At 37.0% G+C, this 27126-nt stretch overlaps 1 protein-coding gene across 9 annotated transcripts in view; it reads right to left on the bottom strand.

Annotated features, from left to right (window-relative positions):
- LOC149285889 (teneurin-2-like) overlaps positions 1-27126 on the bottom strand; it is a 771075-nt gene that overhangs the window by 59061 nt on the left and 684888 nt on the right. For all 9 annotated transcript variants that reach the window (XM_089494756.1, XM_089494755.1, XM_089494760.1 and 6 more), the window contains one exon: positions 14571-14717. In XM_089494756.1, the coding sequence (XP_089350882.1) occupies positions 14571-14717 (147 nt within the window). The remainder of the gene's footprint in view (positions 1-14570; positions 14718-27126) is intronic.

The following is a 27126-nucleotide window of genomic DNA, read 5'->3' as shown; positions in this document are numbered from 1 at the left end:
TATTAGCCTAATGTGAATCAAACAAGACCCAGGCTTTAATAATTAGAAATTGTTACTGTCAGCTTCACAAAATGTAGGTTTAGAGAGAGAATGAATGCTTGGCTTACCTGTTTAGATGCTAATTTTAGTGGGTTTTATTATTTTTCTGTTTTCTGTTTAAGTTGGAGCGGATCTATTTCACATTGTATTGTTGCCAAGAGTTTATGCTTTTATATTCATTCATGACAATGCTCTAAAGGTATTAAGAAGAGGAAACTGAGCTGCTTCTTACACAGCAATTTGTCATGTTGGCTTTTAAAATGGTATCTGGGTCAATACGATGTTAATTGTATATGGGTATGTTAATCATCCCTGTTTGTTTTTTTTGTCTATTTTCACGCTGTGAGGACGATTATTCGGCCCTGGCATTTTAAGGCCAGCGCAAAACGACATATACGCGTCGGCCAGCTGGATATAGACATAACCCCTTGCGTATCACCTGCTTAAATATCCTTATATAAGTCCCTGCAGCTGTGCTATTTACCATTCTCTCTCTCAACCTCCATGAGAGCTTCCCAGCGGCCCGCTCGTCACATGAGCTTGAGGGAAAGTTGAAGACCTTCTCACTCTTTCCTTAAGTATTCTTACTGATATTCTATCTCAAGATAATAATGCCACTGACTTCATAAGCTACAAGACAAAGCTCCAAATATTGTAGCCGATATCATAAATACAAATGTAGTAAAATATAAAGTTAGTTGTATTTGATGCCATTGTTGTTTTAGGCTGAGTAACACTAGGCAGAGAAACGTGGATAGAATTTTTAGTATTTACAGGTATTAACAGATACAGAAACAATAAATATGTATCATCTTCGTCAAATTGCATTAGGGTGGTGACCACAGGTGCCAACCCCAGTGCCAATAGAGATCTTGGGAATATTTGGAGGCCAAATGCTTCTTTCCCTATGTCCTGTGGCCTTGTAGGAAACGGGATCTGTGATGGAGCTATGCTTCAGACCCATATCACGTCTGCAACACAACACAACATAAATGATACAAGGCGCTGATGCATAACCAGTTTTCTATTACGTTCTTTGAAAGTCCTGATTTATGTAAGTTGTTAAATCCTCTGACAGAATGTTCATTTAAAAGCCCCCTACGTTTGTTAATAAATGTAGCAGTAATGTAATCTGCTGTTAAGTGATATTTAATTAGGCTGCTGCATTTGCAAACCAGAAACCTCTTCCACATATGTATAACTTTTCCAACCAATGAAGTATCAAATCAAGATAAATCTCACACTTCTGACTTTAACCCATATATTAGTATATCTGGGATAATTTTCATAAATATTTTAAGAATATAAATGGGCTGCACTGGGATAATAGATTTCACTCGGTGCCGAGGTTGATTTACATAACTACTGAATTACAAAGGTTTCCTCCCACCGCAAAAGATAAATGCATTTTAAGCAACCCATTAGTGCCTTGCGATTTACCAGACATACAGTCGCACAGGGGGACATAAAACATTGCGGACATTGATTGAATTAACTCTTTCACTCTGTGGCTATAATATACACCGTCCTCTTCTGAAAAGCTCTTAACGTTCTAATATCCAATATGGGATCATATCTTTTTATTTGTATAAAAATGCACATCAGTCAACTAAACTTTTTGCATTTGACCTGAGAATACAAAAACAAAATATGAATATTACACACTTTTTTAAAATTAACATAGATTATAGTATTATTTTTGAAAACTCTGTCTCTCACTCCTTCCAGCATTAATTATTTAATATTAATTAAATTAATTTATGTTTTTTAGGACTATGCGTCTATTCACAATATTAATATGTTTTATGATGGCAGCACCTCTGGGGAGGGGGCTGTGTAATTACGCCAAGTGTGGTGAACAATGTGTACTACATTTTCTATGTGGGACATGTTGTGTGTTGCAACATTTGAAATACCTGTATTATGTGGAGGGTAACATACAAAAAAGAACGGAGCATGCATGCATGAAGCAGATTTTCTGTGGGCAAAATGGCAAACTATTGGTAAAAAAGGGGTAAGTACTGTATATGGAATCTCTCTGTTAAGAGAGGGCCAGCGCAAATGATGATGGTGACAGGTAAGGCAGTCATGTAACATGCCATCATGTGATTTGGCACTTCTAGGATGCCAACATCATAAGACAGTGTGTACATGGAGGGTCATACCGGAAAGCCACCTTAGAGGTAGTTTTTTTTCCCCCTATTGATGAAGCTACAGAGGTCTTCTCAGACAGGCTTGTAGGAGGTCCAAAGATTGTGTTATGCCTTTGGTGGCATGGCCACTAGAGGGACATTTCCAGATTGGCTTAGAGTGTATGGCATTGCTGATATCCATGAATGCCTGAAGAAGTTTCATGCCAGTTTCTTGTTAGGGCCAGTATAGTCCACTTCAAAGTATGAGCTGCTACCAAAATATTTCTGTAAGCTGTGCTTTGTGTTTGCCTTCTGATTTCATGGCAAAGGTTGCTACCTTAAAAGATTTTTTTAAAAATAAGCAATATTAAATTGATTGATTTCTATAGAAAGGATTAGGGGTTATATTTTGTGTGCCTCTGTGTAAATTCTATACAATTCTGCCTTTGATCATGTTACGCAGGGCCCTGAGGTAGCACAGGTAGCTGGACCCACGTAGCAGAGACGGTTTAGCAGACTCACAAGACAAAGCCAAAAGCAGGGAAGTCCAAGGTTGGTGGCAGGCGGCACGGAAGCAAAGTCAAGGATATGCGAGGTCGGGGCAGGCGGCAAAGGATCAAGGTCAAAAGACAAGCCAATGTTCTGTACACGGCAGACACAGATATAGCACAAAGAACTGGAAACACAAATACCCAGAGCAAACAACAGTAATACTCTTTGAACGGGCACTGCAGAAATGGAGCTAAGGGTTTTAATAGGAGCAAAGGTGGGAAAGAGCTGAAAACAACCAATAGAAATCGAGAGTGACGTCATCGCGAGCAATGCAAGCGAATAGCGTCTTCACGCACGTCATTCTACTGACGTAACTTGTCGGCATGCACTACAACCGGCGAGCTGTGCGCACCTCATCCCGCGAGCGCCGCCTACAAGCGGCAGCACACACAAAAAGAAAGGTTGGAATGCAGCACTCAGCAGTAAAATGGTGCACGAGCCAGGGCACCACCAAGTCCCTCAACAAATCCAAAACAAAGAAGCAAAGGCTCAGCACTCAAATGATAAGGTGAGTTTATTTCACACAGGCAACGTTTTGACGCACAGGTCTTTCTCAAGCCTTACAAGCGGCAGCACAACGCAGGACCCTGGCAGAAGTGGTAGGTACAACAGATCAGTTCGATTCTATGCAGAATTTTTACACTTGATTATAAGCTGCATCAAATGACATTGTGCATTTAGATGAATTTGAAATCTATTATCTAGCCATTTGTTAACACATGTTTTCTAAAATAATAGTAGTGGGTCGGGTACAGGATGTGTTATATGTTGCGCTTTGTGTGTAATTTAGATGTAGTCAGATGCAATGAATGCACTTAAGGTTGAAAAATATTTTGGTCCTTGGGGTGGCGTAGACAGGACCTATTATTCCATGTCACATTTTCAGGGTATTTGCTGTGCTAGTAATTTAGTCCAGAATTACCATAAAAGGGGACATGCCATCCAAAAAGTTGTAGATTACAAGGTTCACTGCAGGTATATATAACACATTATATTGAAATTACTACCAATTGTATATTTAAGAAGCAGCTGGTGTCAGTTCCTGGGGATTCTTAATATGGCTGCCCGGTTGTTGTGCGAGCCTGCACGCTAAACACACTGCTCTCTATATGATCCAAGATTGCTGTACGTATATGTAATTTTTAGCCCTATGCCAAATTACTGCGGGCATAGAGATTATGATGGGGTGGGTTGTAAAATGTCTTATATATTTTTTGATACATTTTCTAGTCAATTGGCTAGTAAAATGTATTAGTGAAGAATTGCCCCCTATAAAATGACACTGAGAACTGGCCCCATTTACCGACCTGTGTTATTACTGAGGCAGACTAGGTAAAAAGGTAGCTAACTGAGACCAGAGCAGGACACGTGGAAGGCTCTGCAAAGAGAAAGCATCAAAAGAAAAGAAAAAAGAAAGAAAACCATTTTTGGGGAACAGGAATGTTTACGTAACAGTTTGGAGGATCTAGGATTTTTGTTTGTTTTCTGTTTCATCAGTGAAAGAGAAACGCTATTGGATCCAAATGTTTGCTAAACCCACTATAAGCAAAAAGGTGACATGGACAAAAGACACAGAAGAATTGACATGTTTTTTTCACAATAGTTTTCTTTCATGGTGCCTGGGCGATGGTTTCTGTGTGGCCTTAAGCTGGGAAACATTTGTCATGTAAAGAAACATTCTTAGTATTCTATACAACTTTGAAAACATCAAGGTGCAACACATTTCTCTTTCAAGGAAGTATTCTTAGTGTGTATACTGCAAAGCTTTTGCTCTAAGACCTCCCCACCATCAAAGTAAAGCTTTGCAGAATAACATGGAAATTGGAGAGATTCCTCTCACTGGACAGACTTCCATTATTATCAAGAGACCATGCTTTTCGGTGCAACACATGGTTATTCTATGGTGCCTCAAGGCAAAATGAAAGGGAAAAAAAAAAGATATACATTATTTACTGATACTTCTATTCATCTGATTCTGGAGACAGAACATGTGAAGCCTCTATCACAAAATTACTCACTCTGAGACTTGAAAAAGATTTAGGTATTTTAGGCTGAATAATATTTTACCTCCACATCCTCAGACTTATCAAGTAAGAAAACTTGTTATTCTATATATATATATATATATATATATATATATATATATATATATATATATATATAAATATATATATATATCAATTTTTTTTTAGAAAATTGTTACTTATATTTTGTTAGTTATATTTGTATCATCTCTGGAAAAAAACTATAAGAAAACGAGTGTATTGGGATTTAAAATGGTATGGGTGTGTGTTTGGCCAAAATGGTTTGGTGTGTTTGGTTTTTAGTCAATGTATACCTTTGTAGGTCAGGTAGAAAATATAAGGTCTCAAAAGATTTTGGGACTTTATGTCTCTCTTCCTCAGTTTCAGAAAAGAAAGAGGTAAACTTGTACAAACTATTCTTCTAGGCAAAAAAAAGAAAGAAAAGGCCTAGTCAAATATATTTGGGAATTGGGATCTTGGAAAGCTATGATAGATACCAGAATGATTTGCAAATGTAACAAAATTTGCTGATTTCATAAATTCATACAAATCATCAAAAAACAAGACCGGACCCCCTACGAACCAGACAAACGCAAAGCAAAAAGCTCCAAAGTTTCATCCAAAATCAGTAGCCTCTTTCACTCCCCCTCTCTTACTGTTGTCTACCTGCCTTCTCTGCAGACCGCTTCCGTGCCTTGCATCTTATGGTTCTTCATCTTCTCTCTTCATTCTTCATCTGCATCTCCGCTCTTATGACCTCCTGGTGACCTTCCGCCAAACTTCTGGTGACATCCTCTCACTCGACTGGAGGGATGGGGTAGAGGACATCACCGGAAGCTCTGCCATTTTGCCCTACGATAACCCTGTGTGAACTTCCACCAAAATGGTGGAGTTTCCGGCGACGTCCTCACCGCCAATTGGAGGATTACAGAAGAGGATGTGACCGGAAGCTCCATCATTTTGCCCTAAAATAACCTCATGTGAACTTCTGCCAAAATGGCAGACCTTCTGGTGATGTCCTCTCCCCCGATTGGAGGATCAGTGGAGAACATCACCGGAACAAAATGAGAGAGTGAGTGAGAGTAAGTTAGAGTAAATGAGGATGTTGGTTAATGAATTTGGTTTCCAAATCTAAAATGCCCCGCTGATTTTCCTCCAAAACAAACGGGCAGGATACGAACCAAAAAATGTGTTCAAATTGTTCTTGGCCCATTTGCACATGTCTAGTAATTACAAATGGCAAAACTAATACACATAACTGATCCACATTCTCTGTGGTGGAGTAGCCCCAGCTACCGCTCAATAAATGTTAGAAATATTGTATGGTGATCTTAGCTGATCCTGTATTTGTACTGATGAAGGGTTAATATTGTCATCTCAAAGTGTGCAATTAGGTACAACTGCAGGCTCTAGGCTTCCCTCCAGCAGGTAGCCCACATGTCAATCCATTCTCTAGTGATCCTTCATTCTTGGCTGTTTTCAACCAAAAGAATAGGCTATTTCTGGATACATGAAGTAAGTAATAGAATAATGAATTGCTGTCAAGAGCTGCTGACTCACCACATATATATAGATTTAACCGGTCAACACAATTAAATGTAATATTTTAGCCACATAAAGATATAAATTGTTGTGTGGCAATGTAATGTACTAATTTCTATTACATCAATGTACCATATACTTTGGTATCTTTACTAAAAATAAACGCTCCTTCGGGTTGTAAAAATAATTGTGAAATTTGCCTTTGGCTCTTTTGCTATTCAAGTGTTATTTTGCTCGTCTCAAACCTTATAGCACAATAAGGTTTGTGTCTAGAACCTGTTTTTGAGAAATAGGATTACAATGAGTTAGAGGTAAGCTTGCGAGCAGTGCTCTCTTTACCTTATGTATCGGTTTGTCTTAGTCTGTCATACCACTCAAATATATGTATTGTAAGAAGTACCGAGTAAATTGTTGGAACTATATAAATAAAACATAATAATAATAAGAGTAAAAGTTTTCCTTTTTACAGTTAGTATGATGTATAGGAATGTATTACTATTTAAATAACCATAAAGTGTCATAGCTTCACTTGTTCAAGGTAATCCATTAGAGGCAGGGCAGGATTTCCATAAAGCAGAATAGGTATGCGAATAGAATTACATTTTTTTAAAGGAAGGTGATGGGGTAGGGCTTAATGGTGCCCACTTATATGCAACTACTTACTAATTTCTGACCACTTAATGTTTTATTGTTACTTCTCATCTCACGCTATTTTCTGCTTTTTTCTTTTCTGAAAAGCCCTTTTATTTATGTTTTTAAAGTAGGAGGGGACTTTGTGAATAAGGAGGCCTGGAACCTTAATGCCTAATCTTCCGACTGGACTAAATCAAAACTACAGAGAATTATTCTGTTGGCAAAACCTGTGACAAAATAAAAATCTATGCCCTCATTATCTCCCGCCTTAATTATTGTAACCCTAAGCTGGTCTTCCTCATACTCATCTTGCCCCTCTAAAATCCACCAATGACACTGCTGCCAAACTTAACTTCCTCTACCATTGCTTTACTAACCTCTGAAATGCTCTCTCCCCAGCTCATCCGCTTTTTCTCCTGCCTTCAGTCCTTTAAAAATCCCTCAAGATCCACTTCTTTAAAGACGCCTATGAACTTACGCGTTAACATCCTCCCTCCCATATATATCTTCTAGCTCACCTTTCCTAGTCCCTACCCTGCAATACTTACACTGGTGTGGCTGGTCCATCACCCAACAGTGGCAGTCTTACCTCTTGTATAATATACCCTAAAAAACTCCAGATTGTAAGCTCCTTTGATGGCAGGGCCCTTGTTTCTGTAATTCAAATTGTTATGTTATATATTACTTGTTATGTCTTGTTTACCCATTGTACAGCGCTATGGAATATGATATCGCTATATAAAACAATAACCAATAATATTTTTTATTTTTTTTTAAATCTTATTGCAAAAAGAACTCCTACTAAACTATTGACTGCTACTGATTTAACGGCTTGTTCAACTAAGTCCATATTCAAAGTAAAGATTATACAAAACAGTTATGCAAATAGTGTTTATTTTTACTGCTGTATTTTTATGATTGATGTAGGTGCATTTGTTGTGCGTTGGGTGGGGTGACTGTTTTCTGCATATTTATCATTCTAATTCTTCTTTAATACCGTTAAAATGCCAGAGTAATTGTTAAGATAGATGGCACAAAAGGCTTCCCCTCAATTAACCACAATTCTCTCTATAATATATGCACAAATCGCCGTATTAACCCAGATTTTGCACACAAAAAAATGACTTCATTCAATACTAGTGCAGATATCCTTTGAGGTGTTCCAAAAAAAAAAGACAAATGTTCTGGGCTGCCTGGGATGAGTACTATACTGCTACATTCTGTCCTATGCCTAGCGGTTTTATCCTGAAAGATTTGCGGACCATTTAGTATCGGAAGGCGACTCTAGCAACCTGATTGACTCTCGGCTTCTTCTCTCCCTCCTACTTCTTTCTATCCCCCCCCCTATTTTTTTTTTTCCTGTCCCTCCCCCTTCCCGGTTATAAAAAAAAAAACTGAGATCTTTATGGCATATTGTATGTACATTATACCGATGTGCTGATTACGGTTTTTGTCTTTACACAATGTACTGCGGTATATTTACTGCGATGTCCGATTATAATACGCATTTATTTATTTTCTTTTTCTTTTTTTTTTGTTTGTTTCTCCATATTAGATATTATCTATGTTCTCTTTTATGTCTGATCTCAATAAATATTCAGTGACAAAAAAAAAAAAAGACAAATGTTGACGAACAAGCATCTTAAGAAAAGTTGTCAACAAAACTATTGGCAATATATTCTAATTACTTTAAATCTGTAAAGATGGTTTTCAGGGCCTTGACCATGTACAAAGACAAGCAGTCCCTAAAGACTGCGTGTCTTTATATTTCAAACCTGATAAAAAAAAAAATTGTCAGCTTTGAATTTAAAACTCTCCTACTGCGTCAAAGCTTGTTGAGAAAACTAAATGACGATTTGCTTTTGTACTGTGAAAAATGTGTATTATCTTAAATGTCACAGAGCTTTTGCAGTACAAAATCGCAGAATTCTTGGCACGATTGGCGCACGGCTTGTCTATATGCTTATTTTTGGAGATATCTACTTTCGGTTTTCTTCTTCCAATTCTCTGAAAATTGGAATGTTTAAGCTTGTGAAGAGGTCAGGACCTAGGAGCGACCCTGAATGGTTCTATAAATCCATTTCATCATTTTTATTTTTGTAAAAGAAGAAAAAAAACCCCATCATGGTGCAAGATAATTGACTAAAGGTATCATTCTCTGTTTTTCTATAAACAATACAGTCATTTCTGTTTGGTTTTTTTTAAGTGTGATATCTAATAATTTTTTTTTTTTTTACTTTTTCAGAAAAAAAAAATGTAAATTCTAACTAACTTATTTTAGTCACAAGTTCCTAGGGAAAAGGAGTGATTAGAATTAAATGCTAGAGAGCAGAGAGTGCTGCTACCAAGGATACATGGCTATAGCTGGCCACCAGAGCCCACTTTGCATAGGACATATCTTCTATGTAGCTGGCACTCAGAGATGAAGAGTGCTGTTTGTTTGGGCTTTGCTTACTCCATCTCTCACTTTTCCCCACTCAGTTATGCTTGTCTACAAATCCTGAACACACTCCAGCTCATGCAGAAAGAAGACACTATAAGAGCTATAGCTGTGAGACGTTATATCACCAAGATGAAGACCTGGAGGTCCGCTGTGGCTCTGGTTCTTAAACAGGACTTCACCCTCAGTCGATGGCTTTAAAATAATTCTGGTATTTCATAAATAGGCAGGATATCATAACGAGTAAATATAAATGTAAATCGACAATCTTCCTACATACTAAGCAAACAAGGTAGACCAAGTTAAAAATGGTCAGTTTCTTGTTAGCATCTATTGATAAGCACGTTTTTCCAACTAGCCATTGATCAGAAAGTCAGGATAAATCAGAAAGCTGAATTATGTATGACACAAATAAACCCCTTAAAACAGTAATACAAGAAGTAAACACTGCTTCTTATACAATAATCAAAGTCATTTTAGTCTCTGATTGTGTTTAAAATTAATTACATACACATTGGCAGTGCTTTAAGATTCGACTGTCTAGGGTGAAAGCCTAGTTATTACAACCTACTACATTAGTTAGTGACAATAAAACCATGTTAAAATGCATATTAATATCCATGCAAATTAGCAGATACTTGTGTTGGAACCTAAAGTTGAAGAATAATTGTACTTTGCCATGTAAGTATCTGTGTTTGTGCAGATGGCCCCACAATGGTCTGGTAGCACTCCCCCTGGGTACTGTCACTTTGTTTACACAGTAAATCTGGAAGCATACTTAAGTACACTCCCTGTATATGTTTCACCATACATGCTAGTTCCATTCAATTCGATGTGAGCTAATCTACAACCTAGTTGCAGAAAATGTACTTGAGTATGCTTCTTGCTTTCAGCAGAGGCAAGCAGAAGGTGGGAAATGGAACATAAATGGACTTCAATATGCATTGAAATATAAAAAGGGGGACGTAAATATCCATTTAAATACAATGACAACGTGCACGTAAGCAGTCATGGATATTATTTGCCTTGTACTTGGAACTTGAAAAAATATCCTCTTTCAAAAAAATCTGAAACCTGTCCTTGAGAGATCAGCAATTATAAATAATAAAATATACCTTCAGGCAACTTTATGCCGAAGAATTCTTTGTACACCTTTGGTGTTTGAGTGATGGTCTCATAGGGCTTTTAGACTTGTCTTTTGGGACTTATGGGTCATCACTCTTGCTTATCCATTATTCTCTATCTTACCCATAACTGTTACAAAGTGCATTTCAAATTGCCACTAAGACAATACAAAGAAAGTTCCATTTGACTGAACCAGCAATTCTTCAATCGAATAATTTCTCCCTGTATTTTCTTCCTGGATATCCTCTATATTAAAAAAAACCCTTTGACCTCTATAGTCTCCTACTCAGCCAGCTGAGTTGGTCCCAGTTGACAACATTCAAAGACATGAAACTATAGTTTTGTTTTTTTTTAAAAGACATTGGATTACTCCCTATTCTTATACATATCAATTTGAAGAAAATTATTTATTTATATATATTGCTGTCTTTGACATTAATAATATTGAAGTTTAAGTGAAAAGAGTAGAACCAATAGCAACGTGGCTCTAATGACAAATGATTAGGTGGAAGCAAATTCTTGATGACGTGGTGAGGTTTTAAGTCTCATACATTCCTCAAAGTAACATTTGTGTATTTATCTTCAGCCTTTCTTCCTGCTTCATACACAGCACATATAACCCGCAAGTTAAACAGTATGGATATGCTGGACATACATGCATGGGCCCTTTTCAATTAATTAAGAGCTCCCTATATCTCCTGAAATATTTCCATTGAACCAGCGCAGAGTCTTTAAAAGTTGGCATTAAGTGAGCGCAATAAGAGTAAAATACTTTTTTATGGGTGACTCTGAAGTCCCTGTTAGCAAGGAACAAGAACTCTTCTTCTTAAGAAGGGCAAAATTGAGCCTTCAAAATATTTACTACATTGTGTGATTAGATGGTATAAATTCATCATGGGGCCTGTTGGGCCTCCCCAGCCCTTTGCTGAGTACCTTTGATATATTACTAAATAAACTTTGTAGTTAAGATTAAAGTTCAGAGCCACTGAACTAACATTTATTTCAGGGTTGGTTTGTTGTTTGGACACTTATTTATCTCTAAATAAATATGAACTCCAGCCAAGCAAAAGCTGCCTTGAAGTTCAGAGAGTTCCCCTTCATCGGAATAAAGTTAGGACAATATGCTCAGTTGAGTTAATTCTTGAACAAGAGGGAACACAGCAGATTCTCCTTCTTCCTGAACACAATCTGTTGATTCATAGTGCATAGAGTAGCAATTTCAGCTTCAAATGGCAGCACATAAGATGGATTAGTTGAGCTGAATTTTCGAAAAAAATGTTTGTATATCAACGGCACATTGGCATCTAAAGCAGATGGTCCGTCTGATCTTCTTTTGCTTGTAACATAAACAAAGTCAAGCACTATAACTGCTTTTGCATGTAAGAGTGTAATAAGATTTCATCTACATTTTAAAGCCACACTCATTCCAATGATTTTATTTTTCAAATTAAACTGTGTGATCACTGGTAGCTGCCGGCTGAACACATGCTGCTTCACATTATGTTTTACACTTACACAATGTAAGAGGCTGTCCTTATCCAGCATACTACAACACCCCATCTGAAGCACCATTATCAATAAGCATATGACTCTACTGGCCACTGGCCCACTACGTATTTCCCAGGTGTGCCAGATGGCCAGTCAGGGCTTGGGTTATGTCATTATAACCATAGACTCTATGATGGAACTTTATAGTTTGTAACTTTTCATTGTTGATGGCAGGACAAACCACATAACGTTAGCTGTTAAAAATAACTCATCATAGTACCAAAACCAAAACAGTAAAAATATATAATGTCCTTAAAACAATTAAATGTGTTCCATCAAATGGGTCAACTAAACACTTCCAAGGAGATGGATTAAGGTATTGAATTGTTCTTTGCACTTTAAGGGCATTAGCTGATTAATGATGTGCGTGCGCTACACACTTACACGCTTGCAAGATAGAAACGGACAGGACCTGCCATATGGGTGGAAATAAAGGTATGTCGGAGGATTAGTTGGCCTTTTTGGGCCTGCAGGTGAACATGGTTTCTGTAGGTAAACATTTTTACTATATACTGCACCTATAATGTAATCATCACATATGAAATGGAATGAAAGCTTTTATTTATAGCAGCTCTAATGACCTCCCAAATTCTGTTTCTAATATGACATGCATGAAATGTATTATGTCCAAGACGCTGTAAAACAAATGTATTTAATCTCGGGTTCCTCCAAAGCGTCTTTTAAAATTGTCATTGTAAGAATTTGCCAGCACACATGATAAGATGGGGAGTATATGGTGATTTTTTGTGTACCTTACTGTACCTTAAAAGAGAGGAGCACTTTGAGACCCCAATGATATTCCAGTGGAATACTATTATTGCTGACAATCTTGTTACAGTCGTGGAGAGTGAGTTTCAGATAGCTGAGCAAAGAGCCAGTGGGGACTGAATACTTTAAATGTCACATAGTTCATTTAGAGAAATTAATCATATTGGCTGATCTATTATTGTCTAATCCTGCTTTATAGTTTAACAAAACGCAGTGCTCCCAAAAACTGTATATTAACTGGTTTTATGGTAATTACCCCAGCATTTTATAAAGGGAGTTTCAATATAATGCTTTATAAAAAAAAACCATATAACTCATGGTATTAGCATGTCGACATAGTGGAAAGGCATTTCTGTGTTTTTTATGACCTGAAGGAAGCTTCCTTTTTCTGTAATTTAATATTAGTTTTTGAACAAAATGTCCTAAAATGACTTGTTCTGCATTTAAAAAAAAGACAATTTGTATATACAAGTTTAGAGATACAAGCCCATCACAGTACCATAGTTTTTTTTTAAATTATGCATGAAGGGTTTATTAAACAACTCTACGTGTGGATGGATTGAATCTTGACAAAGATTGTGTTTTTGGTAAAGTTTTTTTTCTGTATTTGATAACAGCTGAGATCTGAAATTACATTTCATCTAATGCACCTAAGGCAACCATGTATTTTATGCACAGTATAACATACTCAGCAGGTGAAGGAGCCCACGTTAACTGTCAAACAGACAAGGAGATAAAGTCACATCATTTATTCCTGATAGACCAGGGATGTCCGGTACTGTCCTGAAGACATATTTACGGGATAATATAAAACACATTGCTCAATGGTGCACCAAGTTTGATGAAATGTTACAGGTGCTGTTGGACTTAGCTTTCTTTACAGATGGGTCATGTTATTTTATTTTCTGAAGGTACAAGTTGGAGGTTGGACCCATATTTGTAGTTTTGATATATTAAAATTTAGGTGACAGGCATATAAGCAGTTTGACCTGGTGAAACCTACATAGCTTTTTCAGGACAGATTAAAAATATTCATAGATACCTAATTTAAGGCATAACATGCCTTAGTATATATAAATAAAATTCACCCCCCCCCCTTCAAGTCCCCATACATGGCGAACCATGTAAAAAAGTAGTAAAAAAAGTTAAATTATAGAATTTTCTATCACCTCTTAAGGTGCAGATTGCACACGAGCCTACGTAGGTGAAAGTAAACAATGTTGTAGCGTAGGCACACATAAGAAGGGATTAATTTAAAAATCTAGGTAAAAAAAATATACTTTTGAGGGCTGCAACTCCCATCACGATCCCTTTTATGTTTCATTTTGCTTTTTTTGAATGTCATTTCTTATGAGGGAAGGTTATTTTTAAGAATGGAGTACATCTGTGACATCTTAAGCACCGATCCCTGCTTGTTAGCAGGAATCAGCAATTTGTTTCTCAATAACATGCTAAGTCAGCCGATCTGCCCTCGGTTTACCGGCAGAAGTGGCTGCCGCCCCCTTGCCTTAGGCCTGGTCTGACCAAGCTAGTATAAACCATCAATCTGCAGACAAGAAACCAAATGAATGCAACGCACACTATGAAATGTATTGATCAATACTCTAACTTTAAACAGCAATTTAGCTTTTTTACCTGTATACTTATTTGGGCAATCAATATGTTCGTAAAACGGAGCAGAAATGTGTCTGTAAATCCATCGCCAACTAAGGTTTACATATAACCTTCTGCTCTTTAGGGATTTGGAAATGGAAGACTTTCACTCACCTCCCTCATTATCCTTGTTATCAGCACAAGATGTTTCCATGGCAACATTGCATCCGGACCCTCTCCAGCCGGTCTGGCAGATACACTGCCAGCTGTTCTGACCGAGTGTGCATCTCCCATTGCCATTGCATAGATCAGGGCAGCCATCTGGTTGAAGAAAGGAAGAAGATAAGTATAAAAGATAGGGATCTGGACTTGATGGCCATGGTCTGCATAGATGATAAAATGAAACCATGCCTGAAAATTGATCTTCCATCAGCAGCAGCAGCCACGCTTGGCTGGTCGGATTTGAAATCAACATTAAGCCTTATCAAATATAACAACGTGTACTCTGCATTTTAGAAGCTGGATATAATTCACTTGAACATTTGAATCAATTCAACGCAAAGCACCAAGCCAGCTGGAAAATGTTAACTAAATAAATAGAATTACATTTGGTTGCGAAAACAAAAAGATTCAGAGCACTGGACATTTTAAGTTTTCTAGCCTAAACTTATGGAGACATGATTACGATTCAAGATTTCCTCTTAAGGAGTCCAGCGCTGCAACGTCCAAGTGAAGTCTCGTTATTTTTTTTATGTTAAAAACCTATGTAAACAGGGTCCTGTTTTAACTGTTTGATTGCTTAACTACTCGCTACAAAGTAAGTTCACTTTCTAGAGACCAATTAGCACTTTACCAGCCTCCATTATTATAAACCGAGTGACGGTATAGGCGACAATGCATTCAGCCCCTAAGAGAATATTATTTTGCAGAATGTGCAGACCCCTTCCCGGTTTAACCGTCTGAGTTTTTTATTTGCAACTTCACATGTATTTTGAGCCTAGCGGGAACCGGATTTGATAATTATAAATAATTATGACGCTGGGATGCTGGTGCCTGCAGTTTGCAGATAGAGACAAATGACAATGTGGTGCAGTGAAAAACTTGGCAATAAAAAAAGAAAATACGAGGGACTGTATAGGCTAATAAATTTGTTATTGTGTCTATGAAACGCATGTTATGGAGAGTTCAAGAGGTCATTTAAATTTAGGACTCAGTATTTATTTATGTGCTTATCAAGTCTAGGTTTATGAACTACTATTATTATACAGCCCTTATTAAATCATCCGCTTGCCTGCTAGTGTCCGGTTCAAATAATTTGAAACACAATATTTCCTGGGGAAAAAAATCTGATTTCTGAAACAGCTATAACTCAAGCATGCAGATTTTTTTGTTGTTGAAACGCAATCAAGTAACATAAAGGCTTACATGTATTTTATCTACACTCATCTATGAACGTCATTCAATCTGTATATAACTGCAAATCAAGTTAAAGGCTGCATGAAAATGCAGTAAACAAAAGTCTTACTGGTACATTTCAAGACACTCCTGACACTCTATCATTACAAATACTCAGATAATGCAGTATCCAAGATAAAAAAAAATGTCCACCTTGCTGTTTTATGTTAAGGTAAATTCTCATAAAAGTCTGTGAAATCATTATATTTAGTTGCCGTCTTTACTTTGATAACCAATTTTCAATAAACATTTCAAATCTTAAATTATTAGCCTATGTACGGAGTAGTTGATACTAATTTAGTCGAAAGTATTTTCTTGTACTGCCAGAGTCTAGGGTTCCACTTCTTTGCTATGTATTCTAATTTGATAAGATGATAGTACTCAGTACAGCAAATACATTCTGCATACATACATTTCATACACACGTTTCTTTTCAACAGAAAAAGTAATTCTGATTTCTAAAGAGCGCGAGAGAAAGAATAATTCTACCAGTTAATTATACTACAACTTAGCTGGTGTTTTTAAATTGCATCTCCTAACACAATTAAAAAGTGGTTCCATAGGACCCTATCATTTTCATATACGTTCCCCAGCCTTTCCCAACACTGTGTGTCAGAGAAGCCCATGAATAACTAATGTCCTTGAGGTATAATAACTGGTGATTTTTTTCCAAAGCGGCCTCGTAAGACGTGGACTAAAAGTCAACGACAGAGAAGTAGATATAAGTGTAAAATTACTTTTTTGATCCAATCACGTTCAACTTTTGGAAGCATAGGATGTAGGAGAAGGGTTAGCAGTGCTTTTCACTCCTGGACATTCTAGCTCTCATTGGATCAGTGATGGGGATATACCAAGTCTATACCTACCTGGCTATTAAGAAGTATGGGGAGTATGTAAGGGCTATAACATATATATATATACTATTTTAATTAAGTGTGCAATGTTATGAGGGAAGGGATTAAATTGAGCACCCTCTGTCAACTTTAGTTGATTATTGGTGAGGTAGGCTCATAGTTCACTAGATAAAAGTGAGGATAGGGGTCAGAAGTTTGGTATCCCTAGTCAATTAGAACATAAATTAGTGGAAGCAGGTGACACCAGGCAAGCCATCTACATTGTCTACATGCCCCATTGGGATTATATAATATTTGCATGTGTTCTACTCCTAATTAACCAAATGTGCCACCAGAATAAACACAATTCAATGAAATCAACTCTAGGTTGTTGAAAACGAAGTATGTAAAATACCTTTTAAGTGTTAAGCTTTTACGGTGATTAGCCCGTGTTTGAGCTTTCCAACTCGAAAGAGGCTTTAGTCCATAACCTAATTGTTTCTTAAACATGCCGTGTGAAAGGCAAGTCAATGAGACCTGCGACTCATAGAGTAAGTAGAACACCTCAAAAAGATTTTCCTATTACAAAGACACTTTAAATGGTTTAGGAATGATTTAATTCATTGTGTAAAACTTCACAGCATAAGAGTTGTTCCCCATGTAAGTTGGAAGTGATTATGCTTGATTTTACTGTTATTGTAATAAAAAAGAAAGATTTCTGAAAGGTAGATCAATGCCTTCAAAAGGCTTCTTCTTGCAGAGCTTTTAACCTGAGCCATTTCACATAATTACTATAGAAACCACAGAATTCTCTGAATATTTTGTTAATATGTGCTTTAATGTTTGATCATTAAATCTAAATACACATACCTCATTGAGTGCTATACATTATGCAACCTGTTGTTGTTTGAGATTCAAGGTCCAATGTGAAAAACATTAAGCAGTTACCTCTTCAAAAAAATGCAGGATTTATTTTTATATAAAGCTAAGGACTTGATGGCTTTCCTACGGTTCTTTTTTAACTTATATAATGATGGAACACAAAGAAAATCTGCGTCACGCTTACTGCCATGCGCTGGTAGGTGGCTTATAGCTCAGTAAGGTCCTTCAGCATCTGCTTAATGTAGATGTAGTTATGTGCTTAGAAAGATATTTGTTTATTAAGTTCAGTGATACGTGATTCCAGTAACAACAATTACTTTACCGAGAGAGCAGTAGATAAATGCAACAGTCCGCCATCAGAACTGATTGAGGGTAATACAGTAAGGGAATTTATACATGTATGGGATAGGCATTACACTGAATTCAAGACAAGATCAAGGCCTGATTAGGATCTGAGTCTTACATAAGGAAGAATGGGCTGCAATTACGTTTCTTTGGAACACCTTAGTGGGCAGTCCTGGCCGCGTCTCGCAAGGGTAGGTACCTGAGCCCTTAAGTTCCCAGGTATGGTTATCAGGCTCCCTGCAGAGCCACTGCTCACTGGATCAGTGATCACTGTTTTCCCCAACCAACCCATTAACCGTATGGTGGACTATGTCGTGCTGACGTAGTCTCCATTTTTCTTTTTTACCCAGCTCGGAGCATTAATTAAAGGAGCAGTAGGGATAATGGCGTGGAAGGGAGGCTGGTGGCACTGCCTTGGGTAGATAGATAGATAGATACATTTTTTAGATCCTTAATGAATACAGTTACAGTTAATAAGGTTGACAAATGCAATAGCAAATTGTAGAGTAAAATCTTTTCTGCTACTTTCTTGCGACTGGAGAATGGTAGTAAATAGTATTGCTACTGATATTGCGCAGCAAAAAATCGGTTCATACAGAAATGAAACAGTAAAAAAAAAAAAAGAAAAAAGATTCCACTCCCCGTCCCGCTTTTCTACTGCACTGATATCTCACAATAGGTCAGAACATAAAGCAGTTTAGATGTTGTGCGTGTCTCCGTCTTATTCTGCTTTTACAGCTTTTCTGCCGCTCTGTGATTAATGTTTTGAGCAAGGATGTAGTAGCTCATACCGGGATCCAAAGCAGTATTAAAAAAGAAATGGTATGATGCATCCTTGTTTGGGAATACCTGACACTTATCGATAGCCTGGCTGGTTAATAATTCATAGCAAACCATTTGACTGTGCAGCGGGGGCCCGACTGAATTCATGTTTTTAGTTTTTTGTTTTTTTTTCCTTCAAATCATGCTCGATTGTTAATTATAGGAAACACTGCATTCTTCTGAGAATTCATTATTTCAAACGCAGAGGTAGAATCTTAAATCCAGAAGGATCTGAGGGAAAGCACCGACCTCAGTTTTTCTAGAAAGTCTCCCAGGAACGCTACTTGTTATCTAATAATACAAAAGATGACAAATTCCAACTGTGAAATGTGCTGTTGAATCCATAAGAATGAAAAAAAAAAAGGATATTTTGAACCTAAATTGTGTCGTCTTCTAATTTTAATACAGAGAAGTTTAATAGGATATTAAAGTATCCCAAATTAACATAACATTCATGTGGGAAGATGAAACATGTGCATTAAACACCGTATTTTCTGATGATTGTGCAGTTATCCGTGCAACTTATTTACAACACCAACATGTAATTTTAGTTTATATGCCTAGAATTCTCTTCATACTCCCAGGGACCATTACTGCGTATGTGACATTTTTTTTTCTTTATATAGATGAAGGAAGATCCATGAAGTATGATACAATCATTATATATATATATATATATATATATATATATATATATATATATATAAAACCTGGAAAAAAACTCCTAAAAAAACAACCAATGACACTGGAGAAGGAGAAGCCATTCTGTGATGTTATTTATCGCTCCATATGCTCATAGATCCCTAAAGATAAGATGCTATTCTAATGATGGTGACAAGGAACATAGATATATAGAGAAAGACTGCATTTAAATACATTACAATATTTAATGTTCCATCTCATAAATCTCTACCGAGCATCACCAAATGTTGCATAGCTATCATTGTTATAATGCGTAAGGACTGTTCGCTTTCTGATTATGCACACAGTCCTTTACCATATGACCAAATGCATGGTTAGATTTCTTTCCAAATGAAGCTAATTCCAGAATTATCAATTATCAATTATCAGGACAGAAAACTATTTTGCTTCTAAACTGTCGTTTGAAAACAAAACGAAACACTGTAATGAACTTTGCTTAGTATTATATTATTCTTATTATTCTTTATTAATCTCTTATATATCACACCACTCTGTACAATTTAAATATGCGGTGGTTGTCATATCCATAACAAGAATAATTTTACACACACTTTAAGCAGATATTAAAAATATATTATTCTGCCAAAATGAACCGCAACATTTCCCAGGTTGAGGACACGTTTGGGACTTTTATTTTTATCTCACCAGGACTTCCAAAGACCTTGAAATGTCACGTATATAGCTAAGCCTGAGCATTAGATTTAACCGTAAAAAAATATAAAGCCATATGAAGTGATATAACTTTAAACAATGAGTCACATTCTATTACCGGGAATAAATTTATATCTGTTAATTGAATACCATTTTTGCAATAGAAAGAAAAAAAAAAACAGTAAAAAAATTAATGTCAGATAACTGAATTAAGCCACCTTTTATGTTACATTTTTACATACGTACATTTGCAGACAAATCCTCAATTTCTATAGTCTCGAGTGTTGATGTTGTATTGATGACAATATATAGGTTGAAAACCTAGGCAGAAGCTCTATTAATTCTTTTTTCATCAAATAAAACAGTTTCTTAGGCATATAGATCTAAATATATAGTTCCAGTAAGAGCTGCATAGGTTTAGTTTATTAAAAATTGTAAAAGGCAGAGAGCATATAAACGCTATAACACTGAACGCATAGCAGAGACTATTGCAAATAATCTATCTGCGATACGTTATGCGCGGCAGCAAAGATATTTTTCATTTTATAAATTAAAATGGCTCGGTTTGTGCAATAACGTAATCTCTTTCAATTAAGTTGTAAAAATCAAAATGCTTTCCCATATTTTAAAATACAGACACAACTGAAATAAAAAGCGAGTTAATTGATGGTTGGAATTTAACTCAACATGCATTCAATCCAAGATGGATTAAAGGATGAAAAGGAATGAACAACGGAATTAAGCTTTTATGAGTATGCCTCTTCCTTTAATTGAACAAGGTTTCATATATGAGGGGGAGAAAAGGTATGCTAGCATTTATGGAAAAACAATTTTAGTTTTTCTTTACATTTAGTATTCTAGAGAGCTGAAAAACCCAAGATATACAAGTTAAATTGCTAGATTAAAAAAAAGACAATTCAAAACATACATGTGAGCCCATGGCATCCTTTTTAAAATGAAGGAAGCTGGAAAAAACTTGAAAAGGGTATGATCAAAGGCGCTACGTTATAATCCTTCTGGACATCTAAGGTTCTATATTAAATACTGTGGCTGCTGAAATTTTACATTTCAAAGACTTTGCTGGGGTTTTTATAGGTCGGAAATTATTTTTTTTTAATACTTTCTACAATGTCACAACGTCCCCTGGTTGGTTATTTTGGTTTAAGTTTAACGAAGGCAATGGAAGAACACTGTAGGAATACTTTTAGATTTAAGAATAGGGATCAAGAAAACAGAACTGCAATGGAAGGCTTTCTGAGTAGAGGTATGTCTTTTCAAAGAGTGAGCCATAAAAAATTACCCAAAGTAGACTGTATTGTTGTAGGGGCAGACGGATAACAACTTGCCCTAAAAAACATATGAAGACACACATGAGTATTCAACAAATGCTGCAGTGCAATGTAAAAGATGGGGAGCAGTGCTGCATATGTGGAGGTCCCTTCCGTAGGCCTGACCCGGGGCAGTGCCACCAATTGCCCTCCACAGACCAATCAAGCTGTACAGTCACACAGTATCATAACCTGGCACTCATTAGTTCACAAGGAAACAATGCCACTGAGATTATCACAGACCTCCATGGGTACAACTGGGCTAGTTTTAATGGTGATCTTTGATCTCTCCAACCGTTCCACTGAAAGCTGTGGAGCACTAGCGCCGTGGCTACCACGCTGATCGACCCCAAGTAAAGCCCATGGTCTGCTTCGTCTAGATCTACCAGAATATGCCCCCGTTAAACCGAGATAGAGCCTACATTTAAGATGCAGTTGCCTGTAGGAACCTCACATATACAACAGATAATTTAGTTCTAATGAAATTGCAGTGTTTCAAATGGCAGGGTTAGTGGTTGAGCATGGGCGGGAATAGACAGGACTTCAATAAAGCTACAATCATCTTACCCCTACATTGTAAGCTTGCAAGAACTGGGCCCTATTCTCCTTTTGTACTAGTTTGTTATTGTGTACCATTTAAAATTATTGTACTGACATATATTACAGAGCTACAGAATCTGCTGGCACTATATAAATACAATGTGAACTTGATGATGGTAGTGTATAATGCCGGAGAGGGGGTTCCTGCACTATGAGAAGAAGGGATGCTAGTAATAAGTAAAAAGAAAAGTAATCTAGGATAGCTGGATAAGCAAACTACGTGGAGCTGCTTTGTCCAATTCCGTAAAATGAACTAGGAAGCAAATATTTTATTTCATTTTTAGCACCAAAAAAATACAGCTCACTTAATAAAATGAATGCCTGCACTCAGCATTGTCATTATGCAGTTAAATTTCATTGCTATGTTATAATTAGAAAAATTGAAATTTATTTTGAAACAAATGAATCAAAAGCTTAATCAAGTTTGAGTTAGCAGTTTTCTTGAGGTTTCTAATGTATTTTAATATTTTCAGATAAATTCACGCGTGTTTTCCGAGGCGCCGTCTAATTGTGTTGTGTGCATTTACTTATTTAGTTATTTGCAGATGGGAATTTGTGATGGTTCTGTATTAATGGACTTTTCACTTAACCCCATTCACTTCCAGAGGAGACAGGCCATCTGGTGCTGAATAGGGTTAAGAGATGATAGCAGCTTTGTGAAATCAACAGCATTCACACATTTCTTTCTGCCCTGAAATATTTAGTTGCTTAGGAGGATAAAAGCCTTGAACAACAGTAAAACAGCAGTTTTGAATTCATTCCCAGTGCTAAGAGAAAACACTGCAGCCAAAATGCACAGAATTGACATTTTTCTTTCTCCTTGTGGTTTTTTTCACTCAGTGACATTTAGATTGCAGCAAACATTATTTAACCCTCCGTATGCTTGAGCTGATTTTTTTTTGCATTAATATCTTAGGCAGTGTTTTCTGAGAATACCCTTCATTTAACTGTTTTACTTAATGTTAAAATGGAAAAAAGATCAATTTGACATTAAAATGTATGTTTGCAGCTTACATCTGGGCCAAATTTACCATTAGGTAAACTAGAATCCATTGGGTTGACTAGAATTTAAAAGAAGCAAGGAGGAAGTTGCCCAATCCGACCCATACTCGGACCATTTTTCATCACATGCCACCCATTTTTTGGCAACGTTTGACAAATTTTCACCTATGTGTTTCTTAGCTTGGGGTTGGGGCGATAAAACAGAGACATTTTACAATCTCTATTATTTAAAAGTGAGATACATTCTACTTAAGTTCAATGAAACGTGGTTGTTTGCCTTATTACGGAACAAACCATAACATGACTTGAAACAACGAAATGGATTTCTCTTGAGTCTTACAATCTATGTAACAATGTCAATAAGCCATTTTATCTGATGTATTATACACATGGCATTCTGTAATCTTTCAACCCAGGATATCAAACTTTGCCATCTGAAATGCTGAGATGTTTGTACAATCTACTGGGTCTATCACATATTGACTACATGCCCCCTGACGGGACATTTGCCTCTGGACTCGGTTTGTATATGTCTCTCCCTTTGATTCATTTACAAAGATCTGGGAGCACAACAGGACATGTATAACAACTACATCTACACATTTAGATGCATTAAACTTCTGATGTATAGAGTAACAGTCTGGTTAGTACTCAACATGTGTTCCTGAATCACATAATGCTAACCAAAAACAGAACCAAACAGCATCATTATAACTGGTGACTTTTTGAGCAAGTGCACAGGAATGACCAAGAATGTATGCATTGTTATACATGCGCACTATAAGGAAAAGTGCTAAACCAGAGTATAACTTTATTGCGCAACATATTTATATCCCTTCACGGTCGCCATCATGAAAGTTTGCTAAAAGCTGGGAACTCTTTACCTAATGTATCGGTTTCTCTTAGTTTGCCAGTTCTAGTTTTGTCATAGACACTGAATATATGTATTGTATGAAGCACTGAGTAAATCGTTGGCGCTATGCAAATAAAAGATGATAATAATGATATATATGATTTCTGGTAGAGTAACATGACCGGTCACAGTCCATGTCACTGTATGACCGTAGCCATGGAATCTTCTCAGTGCTTTAGTTATAGGGAACAGTTTGAAGTCCTTGAAGAACAACGAATACTGGAGGATCCTAAGAATTCAAATGTTTTTTCCTTAGTGTGTTAGAAGAGCTCTGCTTTTGAAAAACATTGCAGGGTTTTAATAAAGAGCAATTCTGAGGCAAAACTTTTGAAGGTTCTATCACCGCAGCAATGAATGGGATAGCCCGATCATTTGAAACATTGGTTACTATGTTGATAAGATTACTTTTGTACTAGAATTCCTTCTCGTAAACAGATTATATCAACTGGCTTTGTATATAACTATGTTAATGAATTCAGCCTATGACAAACAAAACTTCACAATTATTATTATCTTGTTTTCTTTGTATTTCTGGTCAATAAATTATCCTAAAAAAATGATGCTGTAAGATGAAAGTGGAAAGAATGAGATTGCATAATGTTGACGCATATATTCAGACCACACAGACTAAATAACATATCACAGATGACTGCGGCTCATCTGAAGTCAAGGAAACATCAGTACAGATTAAGAGCCTTGTTTTCATTACTTCAGGGAATAGCAGAATGTAGCCGGAAAAGTCTGTTCCTGCAGTATGTTGCCATCATCTATTCAGTTCCTGCCTAATACAGCAAGTTGAAAAGACACTTCTGGGCTCAGCGTATAGTTCTCTTGGGAGGTAAAGGGACAAGAGGAACGTGTTTTTATAGCACTTTATTTTCTGTCTCTTACTTGACCTGCCATGACATTTTCAAATGCAAACTGTTCGATGTGGTAGTGAAGTGTAGAAAAATAAGACTATGGCGCTGCAAAAGATTATTCGGGGAGGAGAAATTCACCTGTCAATTCCCCAAAGACACATGTTCCGAGCTCGGAATTTTGGCAAAAACAAATAAAAAAGGAGAACGTTTGCTCAAGAATACTATGTGTACCAGAATAGTATTTTGCATCAAAATTGTTACACCTGCATCAGCATGAGAGTTGCACATGCTCAAGTAGAACAAAACATGGGATGCAAAACTACTTCTTGTCAACCTTGCTGAACACTTTGGCAGCAATGTGCTGCACAGACACTGGGTTGTTCAGCAGGGAAGAAGGAAATGTGTTTCTGCGTCGAAAATATAACTCCAGCTTTCTATGTGGTCCAAACCAGTTAACAACTCAAGAATATAATATAGGCAAGTAGTCAATGTATAATGTACACATTTATATAATCAAAACTCGAGTGCACAAAACTGTCCGCTTTGGGACATCAGATCATAATCAGAATCTGGCAACAGTCCCAGATCTGCTGGAACAGTCCTGACAACTGGGCTTTTATCTCAGCAGATATCCTGATTATTATGGCTGTCGCCTGCCAGCGGTGCTTCAAGTACAATGAATGAATTGTGCACGGCACATGTAAAAAATAGAAGGTGGGGTGTTTGTCACAATGTCACCCACATATTGCTAGATGATCTCAGATGTGCTGGGAAAGGGACCATGGATATTGTGAAAATAAAATGTGAAATGTTGAACTCACAGCTTAATATTGAACTACTAGGAAAATTTGGTCTTCTTTCTCTACAGACAAATTGACAGGAGCATCGCTAGGGGTAAGCTAAGGGGGCTGAAGCCCAACTGTTTTGGTGGACAGCAAATATTCCGACTCCAAGGCTCAAGTGTACTTCAACTTTGGATATTTGGGGCTGCCCACTGCTTCCTGCCTTAGCCCAATTGTAGGTCCATGCTCCCACTTTACATGCACCCATGTTGTTGTATGGTGTTAAGAGTGCGTTTGTGTTAGTGTAAGGTGTAAGTATGAATGTGTTGGTATATGGTGTAAGCATGTGTCTATGTGTGGGCATTAGTATATAATGTTAGCATGATTGTGTATCAGTGTATGGTGTTACAGGGGCGGGCGGAGTGGTGTAAGTGGGAGAGAAAGTGTGTGTATATATGTATTTATGTATAAGGGTTAGAGTGAGTGTGTGTTAGAAGGGCAAATATCACAGCCTCCCTTCCAGCTTCACAGGACACTACAGAGACAGGGACACTTTGCTATTGCTGCAAGCTGCAATTGACACAAGTGACATTGCTTTGATAAAAAGAGGGAAGCCATCAACACACAGGTTACAGCTTATGGAAGATTTCTTCTGCTTTTTTCAGCTGGTGTCATTTGTACACACATCACATGCATATATGCAAAAAGCAATTGCAGAAAAGGTAGCAATGCCTCTTCAAACAAGTAAGAAAAAATAATGTTATATTTTTACATTTGCAGGATGAAAAACAGACTTTTCTAATCGAATTCCAGAGGAATGAGTGATGCATTACATATATCAATTAGGTTATTAGGCTAAGCCTGTTATTGGCTCCTAGGAGATACAATCGAATTACACAAACCAGGGGTAGCATAGTCAGCAATTTCAGACAAGATGTGAAAAACATAAAGGAACAAAAACTGATTGGCTAGAAACAAGGTCATGAAAAAAAAGTCCCAGCAGACATTAGAAAATGACTTAAAATACCAAGAAACCTAATAATAAAGAGGCAGAAAAACTATTATGAGCACATTCAAATGTATACATATCGCATGAAATATATATATTCATTTAATGGGGAAGGATTTGTGGTGAACCATAAGGTATTGTTACTAGGTCCAAATATACAGGGGTTGCAATGTTTTTTTCTTCTTTTAATGTACTGGTCCACTTCTTTTTCTGACATGCTCCCTTTCTCACACTTGTCATGGAGGTGATATGTAGTGTTCTCTAAACCCGCTACTGTAGCCAGGAGGCTAGGTGGCAAATGCTCAATACATTTAAAAGTCCCTTGCAGCTGCTTGTGTCTGAGACCCCTATACTTCGTAGTCTAGCAGGCAAATCTATGATTTCTCTGGGAAAGACGACTCTTCTTGTAGTATATGTAGACAGTGCCAATCAACATAGAAAAATAAAAGTGCATTTTGAAGGGAAGCAGTGTTTCTGCATTACACACTTTGCATATGTCCAATCACCATACTTAGGAATTTCCCCTAGGAGCTGATCCCCCAGGGT

The sequence above is a fragment of the Sceloporus occidentalis genome, unplaced genomic scaffold, assembly GCF_023333645.1.
Source record: "Sceloporus occidentalis isolate IW3139 unplaced genomic scaffold, rSceOcc1.0.p SCAF_75, whole genome shotgun sequence".
In the NCBI taxonomy this organism is placed as follows: Eukaryota; Metazoa; Chordata; class Lepidosauria; order Squamata; family Phrynosomatidae; genus Sceloporus; species Sceloporus occidentalis.
Note: the sequence above shows the minus strand (reverse complement) of the source record. Positions and strands in the feature narration are given on the sequence as shown.